Genomic DNA, 12,974 nt, shown 5'->3' on the forward strand with positions numbered 1-12,974 from the left:
TAAATAATTAAAATCATCAGAGGCTCATATATTGAGTTATGCATTTAATATATGCACTTTGTATGTAAATTATACTTCAATCAAAAGAAAAAAATAAACAAAATGCTTTTAATGTTTCACTATTAAAAGTTAACAGAGACTCGCTGAAACCAGATTGGCTCAATGGATAGAGTGTCGGCCTGCGGACTGAAGGTTCCCGGTTTCGATTCAGGTCAAGGGCATGTACCTTGGTTGCGGGCACATCCCCAGTAGGGGTTGTGCAAGAGGCAGCTGATCGATGATTCTCTCATCGATGTTTCTAACTCTCTATCCCTCTCTCTTCCTCTCTGTAAAAAATCAATAAAAAATATATTAAAAAAAATTTACAGAGTCAAAAGCAGTCAGTTACTAATACAGAACCTATTTTATTTATGTGGAAAAAAGGTACAGATAAAGGGGCACTTAAAATTTAATCTTTTCCTTTGAGCCTGAGAACTATTCTCTAGTTAGTTTTTACACATTTTAACCTTGGCATAGTCCTGCAAGTTATACCAAGAGTCTATACTTAAGGATTAAAAAGAGAAACTTCAGTCTACAAGTGAAAGAATGAGAGGGGATCAGAAATAATACTTACAGTTTCATATAACTGGCAACACATCCCCTAATCAACCAGAAAATGTTCTTTTCACCAGAGAAGCTATGTAAAACTAAACCAGTTGTTAGCAAATAACTACTTTTTCTCTAAGCCACAGCAATAAGAATTAACAATGCTGAGTGCAGCAATACCATTGCATAAAATATCTGTTACCATAAATTTTTAGAATCTATATCCCCCAGTAACATTTAAATAAAACACACAATTAAAATAGCCTCATACCACAAGGTCATTTCCAAAAGAAAGCCATGTTTCCTATTTCATGGGCCCTGGCATAAAATGGATAATAATTTTATTGTTTTCATATTTTATAAATTATACATAAATTTATTATAGCGTATTAATTAAGTATAACTTATTGTATAGTTGAAAAATGAAGATAAAAAGTATAATGTACTAATTCATAAAATGGTAAATAGGCCTTGTACCTGTGCATAATGTAACAGAGCTGGTTCAGGATACTGGAATCCAGACTGAGGAGTGCAATATAGAAGATCCCAGGAGGAAACAACACCACTAATGGAAGGTTATAATTCATATATATGTCACACACCTTTTGGAGAGAATATAACATCAGTATATAGATTATTCCCAGAACCCTCAACAAGTTCATCCAAAGAATCATCAGTAGAGAATAAGCAATACTACTAGTATACCATCAAGTTGGGGCATTCCTAATTCATCAAATAGGTAGTCACAAGCCTGCTTAAAAATGTACCTCACCAAACATTGGCCATTATCATAGAGGATTATATTCAGAAGATCATTAAAATCTTTCTCTTTTTCTGGGGACAGATCTCAGAGTTGGTGAGAAAGGGAGCATTTCTTTCTCCTTAAGTTCCATGAATACTGACTTATTCTATTAGCTAGCTGTCAACCTAGAAAACAGAGGAATATAGCCGAAACCGGTTTGGCTCAGTGGTAGAGCGTCGGTCTGCGGACTGAAAGGTCCCGGGTTCGATTCCGGTCAAGGGCATGTACCTTGGTTGCGGGCACATCCCCGGTAGGGAGTGTGCAAGAGGCAGCTGGTCGATGTTTCTCTCTCATCGACGTTTCTAGCTCTCTATCCCTCTCTCCTCCTCTCTGTAAAGAATCAATAGAATATATTAAAAAAAAAAAGAAAACAGAGGAATATACTTCTAAGCAAATTTAATACAAGACAAGTAGGTATTGGGAAAGGGAAGAAGCCAGGAAAACAGATTAATGACTAATCCTGAATAATAGTGCTGTCCAGACGAAATAAACAATACAAGAGCACCAGAATCATAGGTGCTGGGAGAAATAAAGCTGTTGAAAGATGGAAGCAAAGAACTGAAGAAACAAGAAGGTACTTTCAACTTTTTCCCAAGGGCTGAGACTTATAAAGGATGAGCAAAAAGTGATGCTAGAGACAAACTTCTGTCTAAGGCCAGCATTATTCAGGAGAATGTCTATTAAAGTGGTACTTGGAATTTTTAAAAAGAGCATTTGTTTTTCCATTTTGTTTTATGAAAGTCACTTATTCATGTGAGAATATAATCACTAACTTTAAAATATGTAGCTTATTTAACTATGCAACTTAATGATTATAAATAAAATTGAAATAACAGATGAGTAAAGCAGAAAGCCATCACAAAAATCTAAATAGGGTAAATGGGATGTGTACCACCTTTTCATAGAAATCCAAAACAAAGTGCAGCAAGAAAGTACTATTGCTTTCCAAGCGCAATCCATTAATGGACAGCCACCCTACATAGTTAATTAGTTCAGACACAGACTGCATGGATCCACTGAAAGTTGTCTCTCTGTAATAAGAAAACATGAAAATCAGATACATGTTAGCAAAATTTCTCACAATTTCCAATCTAAAGCTGAATAAATATAGCAAAGATTGTTAGATATTTCAGAAAATGATCTGTGTTTCAATGTATAATTCACTTTTTTAAACCACAGTGATTAACCATAAAACTGCACAGCCCTATAAGGAACCATTAAGATCAATTCATAGAACAGCCTCAGCAATCACTCTATTAGTAAATTCCAGAGAAATAAAGGATTAAGCTCCAAACAGACTTTAGATAATAACTGAAGTAGTTATTATCTATTGTCCAGGGAACACAATAGTCAGCAAATTAGTTTTGAAGCACACAAACCAAAACCCAGTTTTGTCTGAATTCCTGAGCTAAAATACTGTTAAAAACATTTCACTTTAACTGGAATCCAATTCATTCCTAAAACAGAGTTAGTAAAATTTTGGCATATTTTACATTTTTCTCAAATCATTGAACTGTATATCTTTAAATCATGGGTATAATTGGTTCAATTCATCCATCTGTTCCCCCCTGTCCTTCAATCTACTATTGAGCAGGTTAGGAAAAAACCTAGGAATGTGTACCTCTAATCTAGGTAGCCAACAATGGTTATACACATGGAAAATGGAATAGTATATAGTCTTTTTGAACTTGAGAGACGATAATGACTCTCCCATTTCCCACCATCATGATACTTCAGTGTCAGAGAAAGAAAGGAAAGATTAGGAGACCACCCAAATAAGCAGGAATTCAAGTACAATATCCATCAGTAGATGAGTGGATCAAAAAAAGCTCTGGTATCTTACCTAATAATAGACAAATATGTAAATTAACCATACCTCCTCTATGCCCACAGCCAATCAGAGTGGGTATACAAATTAACCCATCAAAGATGGTGGTTAATTTGCATACACAGGCCCACTTCTGGGGGTACAAGTCCAATGGGGGTGGAGGAGACCTGGCGGGCAGCACCAGACACTGCCCACAAGGTACCAGTCCATCAGCCCAGGAAGGAGGGGTGGGCAGTGCCAGACGCCACTGGAGGGATCCAGGTTCATCACAGGCCCCAGGAGGGGCAATGGTCTGCTTAGCCACTTCCTGCAGGACCCTCAGAACATTGCTGCCCCAGGGAGGCACTGCCAGGCCTGCCTAGCTACTCCAGTGGGACCCTGGGAACATCGCTGCCCCAGAAAGGCGGAGGCTGGGCCAGCCTATCCACGCCCATGGTGCCCTGGGAACATTGCAGACATGGGGTTACTGAGACCCAGACCAGGCCTCTGGCCACAGATGCACAGCTTCAAGGAGACTGAGGGCAGGGATCTGCCTCACCTGCAGAGAGACAGAGGTTCTGCAGTGGCCCCAAGATGCGGGTGGGCCTAGCCAGGGATCAAGGGGCATGGAAGGACTCCTGGGCAGAGGGGCAAGGACCCTCATCCCTGAGGCGGGTGGGGGGGTTAAAGGGTGGTGCCACCTCAGTGGAGGGGTGCTGCACTGCAGGGTACTGGACTGACTGATGTGATTCAGAGAAGCTCCCAGTGCTAACCGGCCTAGGCCTTGCCCAGGTGGCCTTCGCACTTCAGAGGCGGTGACTCCTGCTCCCACCATGCCCCAAAAGCAAGCCCGCGGTGCCCTGCCCCATGGCAGAGCATGCCTGGGCGGTGAGTGTGAAGCCTTCCACCTGCTCCGGAGAAGCAGGGGCAGTAAAGAATGGGGGCAGGGGATTGGGGAGAGGAAATATGGAGCATTGGCAATGAAGAGGTGCTTGAGAAAGAGGCTTGGAAGTCTGATGGGAAGGTTTCTTCTGTTTGCCCCTTAACAAGGGCAAAGAGCATGGCTCTGAGGGCTTCCTGTGTGCTGAGTCAAGTTCCACAGGCAACTGGAATTGGCCTGTTTTCTGGTGTGTAAAATGGATGAAGCGTGTCCCAGTGCCTTCACTGAGCTTTGATGGCCAATTGAGATACTATATAAAGAAAGTGAGGGAAGAAGTGAGAAAGAAAAGGAAGGATGAGCAACACAAAAGAAAGATTGGAAGGAACCTGTAAACTCATTGTCACTTAAATAGGGAATATAGTCAATAGTGTTGTAATGGCCGAAACCGGTTTGGCTCAGTGGATAGAGCGTCGGTCTGCGGGCTGAAAGGTCCCAGGTTTGATTCTGGTCAAGGACTATGTACTTTGGTTGTGGGCACATCCCCAGTAGGGGGTGTGCAGGAGGCAGCTGGTTGATGGTTCTCTCTCATCGATGTTTCTAGCTCTCTATCCCTCTCCCTTTCTCCCTGTAAATAAAACAAAAAAATATATTTAAAAAATAGTGTTGTAATGATGGTATGATGCCAGGTGAGTACTGGAAATATCAAGGAATACTTTGTAAAGTATATGATTGTCTAACCACTATTCTGTAACTAATATAAAACCTGAAACCAATACAAAATAATATTGAATGTAAAGAAATGAAAATTGGAGTGAAATTTTTATAAATTCCAAAGTTTAAATAAAAGCTGTAAAGGAAGGAAGCAGAGAATAAAAACAGTGTTTTTCATTTTTACCACTTCATTATCTTTCCAGTACATGAAAAATAGTTGCTTTATATGGTGCTTTTATATTTTTCTAAGTCATTATCTCATTTTAGGGCAACTTAAAAAGACAAGATAATTATACCCTCCACTATTCAAAGGAAGGAAATCTTTTTTTAAAATATATTTTATTGATTTTTTTTTTTACAGAGAGGAAGGGAGAGGAGAGAGAGAGAGCTAGAAACATCGATGAGAGAAAGACATCGATCAGCTGCCTCCTGCATACCCCACACTGGGGATGTGCCTGCAACCAATGTGCATGCCCTTGACTGGAATCAGACCTGAGACCTTTCAGTCCGCAGACCGACACTCTATCCACTGAGCAAAACCGGTTTTGGCAAAAGAAAGGAAATCTTGGTGTCTGGTCCTAATGATTCAATTGCCAAGCCCTTATTGTAAAGCAAGGTTAGTAAAATTTTCCTTGAAGTGTCACAGCTCTACTAATAAAAGCCTTGGGGGTGATCAGGCCAGCAGGGGAGGGTAGTTGGGGGCAATCAGACAGGCAGGTGAGCAGTTAGGAGCCAGCGGTCCCGGATTGTGAGAGGGATGTTCAACTGCAGGTTTAGGCCCGAGGGATCAGGCCTAAACCTGCAGTTGGACATCCCCCGAGGGGTTCCATATTGGAGAGGATGCAGGCTGGGCTGAGGGACACCCTCCCCAGTGCACAAATTTTGTTCAACGGACCCTTAGTATTCATATAAAGAAACATTATTCTGTCACAAAAAAGGAAGAAAATTTTACCCTTTGTGACAACATAGAAAAACATTATGGAAAACATTATGCTAAGTGAAATAAGCCAGTCATAGCAAGACAAGTACCATATGATTTCACTCATATGTACAATTTAATGAACTGAGCTACCAAGCAAAATAGAGACAGACTCATATATAGAGAGCAGGCAGACAGGTCTGGTGGGGGAGGGTTGTGTGTGTGTGTGTGGGGGGGGTGTGTGTGCAGGGTTTGAGCTAAAAAGGAAAAAAACAGAGAATTCATGGATACGAGCAACAGTTTGGTGACTGCCAGGGAAGGGGAGGGAGGAAATGGATGGACGTGGAGGAGGACATAGAGGGGACAAATTGTGATGAGGGGAAAAAACAACAAATAAGCGGACATCCATATAATCAGCCAGCCATTTGGAAAGCTATTTTAACTATGATTTTTGGCAACGCTTGGTAAATGCAGGTGAAATAAATTTGAACAATGAAGACTGCTTAGAAAAGCGTCCTTCAAAGTGTATCTCCACAGGACACTGCTGGCATTTCAGATGAAACAATTTGATGTTCAGGACTATATCCTACTCCCTACCCACTGCAGCATGTTTAACATCCCTGGCTCCTATTTACTAATGATAGGAACACCCTCTTTCTAGTCACTGTGCCAACCAACAATGACCCCCCTAGAGAACATTGCTGAGAATGTTTTCCTACCTTTTGTTCCTCGTGATTCACAACTACAATTTACTCCCTCTTTGAGAGTCATATGGCATATGATGGAGACATGACATTATACCCATACCCCCCAAATAGCAAGAATTACTAAGAACTTATTAAGAGCTACTAGTGGCCAAGCACACAAAATTCGTGCACAGGGGGGAGGGTGTCCCTCAGCCTGGCCAGCACCGTCTCCACTCTGGGACCCTTCAGGGATGTCTGACTGCTGGATCGGGCCTAAACCAGCAGTTAGACATCCCTCTCACAATCCAGGACTGCTGGCTCCTAACTGCTCACCTGCCAGACAGATCGCCCCTAACCACTCTGCCTGCTGACCTGCTTGCCCCCAATTGGCCCCCTGCCAACCTGATCGCCCCCAACTGCTTCCTACTGCTGGCCTGCTTGCCCCCAATTGCCCCCCAGCAAGAACTGATCACCCCCAACTGCCCTCCCCTCCTGGCCTGATCGCCCCTAACCATCTCTGCCTCAGCCTACCACCATGGCATTGTCAGGAAGGATGTCTAAAAGGTCTCCAGGTCTGATTAGCACATTACCCTTTTATTAGTATAGAAGATAGAGGTCTGGTGCATGGGTAGGGGCCAGCTATTGTGCCCTGAAGAGGCTTTCAGATCAGGGTTGGGGGGGTCCCCTTATGGGGTTGGGCCGACCTGGGTGAGAGTTGGCAGGCTGGCCACGCCGCCCCCATCAGGGTGGGGGCCGTGGCCGAGGGCCATGGCCAGCCTGGGAGAAGGGTTGAAGGCCATTTGCAGGCTGGCCACAACTCCATTAGGGTGGGGCTCTCTGCTGGGAGGCAGGGCCAGCATGGGCGAGGGGCTGAGGGACATTTGCAGGCCGGCCACACACCCATCAGGGTAGGGGGTCCCCACTGAGGGGCATGGCTGGCTTGGACGAGGGGCTGAGGGCGATTTGGGGGTGGTTTGCAGGCTGACCAAGTCCCTAGCTTTGTCCTGAAGGTCTCACAGTCTAATTAGCATATTACTCTTTTATTAGTATCTACACTAATAAAAGAGAAAGATGCAAATTGACCATACCTCCACGACATCCACCAGCCAATCAGGAGTGAGTATCAAATAAACCCAACAAAGATGAAAGGTTAATTTGCATATGCAGGTGTTAAGCTGCCAGTGGTGGGGTGGTGCCAAGCGGTCTGGGTCCCAGGGGCGGGCGTCAAGTCCGCAGCCTCCCGGGACCATCACCAGCCACAGGAGGCGAGAGTGGCCACGCCAAGCCATGCCCGCAGGCTCCCAGGACCATCACTGGCCCCTGGAGGTGAGGGCGGCCATGCAGCTTGACAGCAGACAGCAGGGCCTGCTTGGCCATAGCCATAATGACACACAAGCAGGCAAGCGGGACTGCAGGCAGCACCCAGCAGGGCCTGCTTGGCCGTCGCCAGGGCAACCCGGGAGCATGCAAGCGCAGCTCGCAGGCAGCACACAACAGAGCCTGCTTGGCCGTCGCTGTGGCGACTCAGGGATAGGCAAGCGCAGCCTGCAAGCAGCACACCCAGCATGGCCTGCTTGGCCATTGCCATGGCGACCTGCAAGCAGGCAAGCGTGGCACACAGACAGCGCCCAGCAGGGACTGTTTTCCCATAGGAGGCAGGCCCCACAGAGAGCATAGAACCTAAGAGTGGGGAGTGGGCCTAAGCCATCAGTAGGACATTCCTTGAGGACTCCCAGTTTGGAGAGAATGCAGGTCGGGCTGCACAAATTTCATGCAATGGGCCTCTAGTAGATATTATATGACAAGTAGTATTACAACAAGCGAAGTTATCTACATTTATTTTTTTAAATATATATTTTTATTTATTTCAAATAGGAAAGGAGAGGTATAGAGGAAGAGAAACATCAATGAGCATCATTGATCAGCTGCCTCTACATGCCCCCTTTTAGGGATCAAGACCACAACCTGGGAATCAAACCAGTAATCTCCTGGGTCATAGGATGACACTCAACCACTGAGCCACACTGGCTGGGCGTTACCTACATTAACATCCACTTACTTGTTTTAAGAATTTTAGAAAGCAGAGCTCCTTTTTAAATGCCTTCCCAAAATGTACAACACTACTTTAAAAAGGATCCTAGGATTGGGGAAAGAAATATAGAAATTGTAAAGTACCTATATGAGGATATCTAAGATTTACCCCTGCAAGTTGGGCAAAGATTATAGATGCAAACATACTATTCTTAATAGAATTAAGGTGTTCAAAAAGGTTAAACATGTAAATGAAATTTCTTAGTGATAGTGGTTCTCAAACATTAGCTTGCACCAAAACTACAGAAGCATTTGTTAAACACACAGATTACTGGATCCTTCCTCCAGGAATAATGTTAGCAGGTCAAGGATAGGGCCTGAGAATTTGAATCTCTAACAAGTTCCCAAGTGATATTGATGGTGTTGGTCCAGGGACCACACTTTGAAAAGCACAGCTTTACTACCCCCAAATACTCTATTTCCTTCAAAAAGTGACACACGATGTATGGAAGCATTGCAGTAATAAATATGAAGATTTAAAAACCATTTCCAAAGCTGCTGCCAATAAGCTTTTCTTCTTTATTCTACTATCAGACTGAGAGATCACTATACAAATAAGAACGTAGAGAAAAATAGTTCTGGGCCTAACTTTTAACTAAGCTAATCAGCAGTTATTTGCAACTGAAGCTGAGGGACCCTTACCTGATCAAGAATGTGACTGATAATATAGGAATTTGAACACTGATTAGATATTTTAAAATAATTAAGAACTATTGAATTTTAGGTGTTATACTAATACTACAGGCCTAGTGTAAGAAATTCATGCAGGGGTAAGGTCCCTAGTTCTGGCCTGCAATCAGGGCCATCTTTCCTGGTTGCTCACAGCCATAGCCACCTCCTGCCACCACCCACCCCTGGTTCCCCATTTGCCATTGGATGGGAGGTCGGCTGTTGCTGCCTGCTCGCCAACACCACCCCTGCCACGGGTGGCCATCAGATAATCAGAGACTGCCAGCCGGGAAAAGGAATCAAGAGGTGGTCATTGTGCCTCATAGTGATTGATCCAGAGGTTGTTCTGGTCATTCTGCCCTTAGGGTCAATTTGCATATTACCCTTTTATTTTATATGAGAGAGACCTGGTGCATGGGTGAGGGTTCGCTGGCCTGCCCTAAAGGGGGCCCCCTGGAATGGAGTTGGGATCCCCATTGAGGGGCAGCGATCCCTGCTGGGGGCAGGGCTGGCCTGGGCAAGGGGCTACAGAGTGTCTGCAGGAGAGCCACGTCCCCCATTGGGGTGGGGGTCTCAACTGGGGGGGGGGGGCAGGGACAGCCTGGGCAAGGGGCCACCAGGGCTTTGCAGGCAGGCCACACCCCCGGCTTTATCAGAAAGGATGTTTGGAATGATATCCAGAAGATGTCTGGTCTATCTGGTCTAATTAGCATATTACACTTTTATTAGTATAGATAATTTTTTCAACAGTTAAAATGATGTCTGGGCTTTGCTATTATATAGAGGAGGAGGTAAGAGAGAGGTGTTATAGATGAAAAAGAGTTAACCATGTGTTGATTAACCTGAAGCTGGATGATGTGTATATACATGGGGTAACATCATGCTAGTTTCTCTACTTTTGTTTATGTTTGTAATTTCCTTTAATACAAAGTTTTCAAAAACAATGTTAAAAATAATGTGGCTGATAACAGAATACAGGAGAAGTCAAAGGTTGTAGGTAGAGTTTTAACAATCTAAGTAGGCAATTCCTTGAAATTTAGTCTTTTACTTTCACTTTGAGGGTAAAGTACACATTGTTAAAAATAACCATCATAATGGAAATTCATATGTATAACCAAAATATATCAGAGTAACAAAAAACAAAACTGAACAGAGTAATTACAGATTTTCCTAGCCAGCATCAAAATGGACTTCATATATATATATATATATATATATATATATATATATATATATATATATATATATATGAATACATTTTATAAAGTGAGCTAAACTGAATTGAAGCCAAAGTTGCAAGTTTTAATGTCAGCTCTACAATGTTTTGCTCTATTAAGTCTTGAAAGTGGAGGGAGGGCAGTTAGGGGTGACTTGTTCCTGTGGCGATGGTGGCAGCGAAGCTCCAGGCCCAGCAGAGAGTGGACAGCAGGGCATGGCGGCTTCATTTACACAGCAACGGCAAAGCTCCTAGGCCCCGCAGACAGACAGCAGACAGCAGGGTGTGGCAGTGAAGTAGCCTGGCCCACAGAGAGCAGAGAGCCATGGGGAGTGGGCCTATGCTGTCAGTAGGACATGCCCTGACAGCTCCTGGATTAGAGAGGGTACAGGTCAGGCTAAGGGACCCCACCCCATGCACGAATTTCATGCACTGACCCTCTAGTATATAATAAAATAATCATATGCAAATAGACTGAATAGCAGAACAATCAACCAATCAAATCATAATATGCTAAATGATATGCTAAGGCTGCTCAACCACTTGCTATGAAGTGCACTGATCACCAGGGGGCAGACAATTGACCGGTAGACCAGTCGTTATGACATGCACTGACCACCAGGGGGCAGATGCTCAAATTGGTAGGTTAGCTTGCTGCTGGGGTCTGACCGATTGGGACTGAGTGAGATTGGCCAGACAGGCCCTGGAGCCCTCCCACGGTCCCTTCCCAGCCGGATCGTGCACCAGTGGGTTCCCTCAGCCGGGCCTGTGCCCTCTTGCAATCCAGGAGCCCTCGAAGGATTACGGAGAGCTGGTTTTAGCCCAACCCCACAGGCAACTCCCCTTGGGAGGGTACCAGACACAGGGCTCATGGCTGGTAAACACTGCTGTGACATTGGGTGAGAGCCCGCAGCAGGCACTGGGCTTGGGATGAACGGGAGCACCAGGTAGGAGCTGCAGGCGGTGTTGGACTGTGGGTTTCAGCCTGATCCCTGCAGGCCACCCAGAGGGACCCCACCCATGCATGAATTCATGCACCGGGCTTCTAGTACAGAGGTTGGCAAATTCATTAGTCAACAGAGCCAAATATCAACAGTACAATTAAAATTTCTTTTGAGAGCCAAATTTTTTAAACTTCTTCTAACACCACTTCTTCAAAATAGACTCGCCCAGGCCATGGTATTTTGTGGAAGAGCCACACTCAAGGGGCCAAAGAGCCGCATGTGGCTTGCAAGGTACAGTTTGCTGACCACAGCTTTAGTATATATATATATAAAAGGCTAATATGCAAAGTGTCTCCTCAGGAGTACAACCCAGAGATCAGGAGTTTGACAGTTTGCTATGACATGTGCTAACCACCAGGGGGTGGTGCAGAGCAAAAGATGGCCCCTGCCAGCAGCAGACAGCCAGAGAAGGAAGGCCCTAGCTAGCAGTCAGAAGGCCCCAATTGGCCCTGATGGCCAACCAGGAGTAGGGACCCTAGCTATGAACAAATTTTGTGCACCGGGCCTCTAGTGTGTATACACACACACACACACACACACACACACACACACACTCTGAGTGGCCAGATTATTATGACCTCTGAATGCATAATAATCTGGCCACTCTGTGTGTGTATGTGTATGTGTACGTGTGTGTGTGTGCGTGTGTGTGTGTGTGTGTGTGTGTACATTAGAGGCCCGGCGCATGAATCCATGCATGGGTGGGGTCCAGTCAGCCTGGCCAGGGGGAGCGGACATGGGCGGTTGGCCAGCCTGCTTGCTGGTCGAACTCCTGCATTGAGGTGACAATTTGCATATTGGCCTTTTATTATATAGGATATACTCTGAGTGGCCAGATTATTATGCATTCAGAGATCACAATAATCTGGCCACTCAGAGTGTGTGTGTGTGTGTGTGTGTGTGTGTGTGTGTATGCATATGTATATATGTATATATATATTCAGAAAAAGTATGACTAAATGTTTATATAAAACAATTCTGTCTCATGCCACATTATTAAACTCCATATACAAATATTTTTATACAGATCCATCTCTTTTAAAGGATTGTAAGATAACTCACAGGGAACTGTCCGTCACAGTTTTCATGTGGATGTCCATAGAAAGCCACAACAGCCAATTCTGCAGTAGCTCTTTCAGGTTCTCAAGAACACTACACTGAGGGAGCAAAACAAAAACTCATTTGTAAAAACATTCAGACACACCATAGTGTTGACAACTAACCATCTAAACCATAGACTTAAAAGTGAAAGGACCACGAAGATGACTGCATCCAATTCAGAACACAATAGTTGCCCCTCCAACCTGATTTGTCTCCAGCAGACAGATGAATGTAACTACAAGTTTATTTTGCTTTTTTCTCTACTGGACTGATTCCAGCTTATCAGCCCAGGAACAAACCCTTGTTTCTCTAAATTACACTCATATAACAGATAGTACATCATCAAATACAACATCACCCACCACTATGGTCTCTCCTCAGTTCCTTTGAGGTTGCTATAGTTTCTCACCCTTTTCACTTTTTGTCTAGACCTATAATTTATCCCTTGTTGATGGTAATGAAATTTATCTTGTCTTCTGTGACTATGGGAAAAAAAAACAATT

At 44.1% G+C, this 12,974-nt stretch overlaps 1 protein-coding gene across 3 annotated transcripts in view; it reads right to left on the reverse strand.

Annotated features, from left to right (window-relative positions):
• Positions 1–12,974, reverse strand: part of CENPI (centromere protein I) — a 73,031-nt gene that overhangs the window by 13,025 nt on the left and 47,032 nt on the right. For all 3 annotated transcript variants that reach the window (XM_036440002.1, XM_045582422.1, XM_045582423.1), the window contains exons 15-17: positions 12,433–12,527; positions 2,283–2,418; positions 1,063–1,187 (exon numbers count right to left, since the gene is read on the reverse strand). In XM_036440002.1, the coding sequence (XP_036295895.1) occupies positions 1,063–1,187; positions 2,283–2,418; positions 12,433–12,527 (356 nt within the window). The remainder of the gene's footprint in view (positions 1–1,062; positions 1,188–2,282; positions 2,419–12,432; positions 12,528–12,974) is intronic.

Source organism: Pipistrellus kuhlii, unplaced genomic scaffold, assembly GCF_014108245.1.
Source record: "Pipistrellus kuhlii isolate mPipKuh1 unplaced genomic scaffold, mPipKuh1.p scaffold_m20_p_16, whole genome shotgun sequence".
NCBI classification, from domain to species: domain Eukaryota; kingdom Metazoa; phylum Chordata; class Mammalia; order Chiroptera; family Vespertilionidae; genus Pipistrellus; species Pipistrellus kuhlii.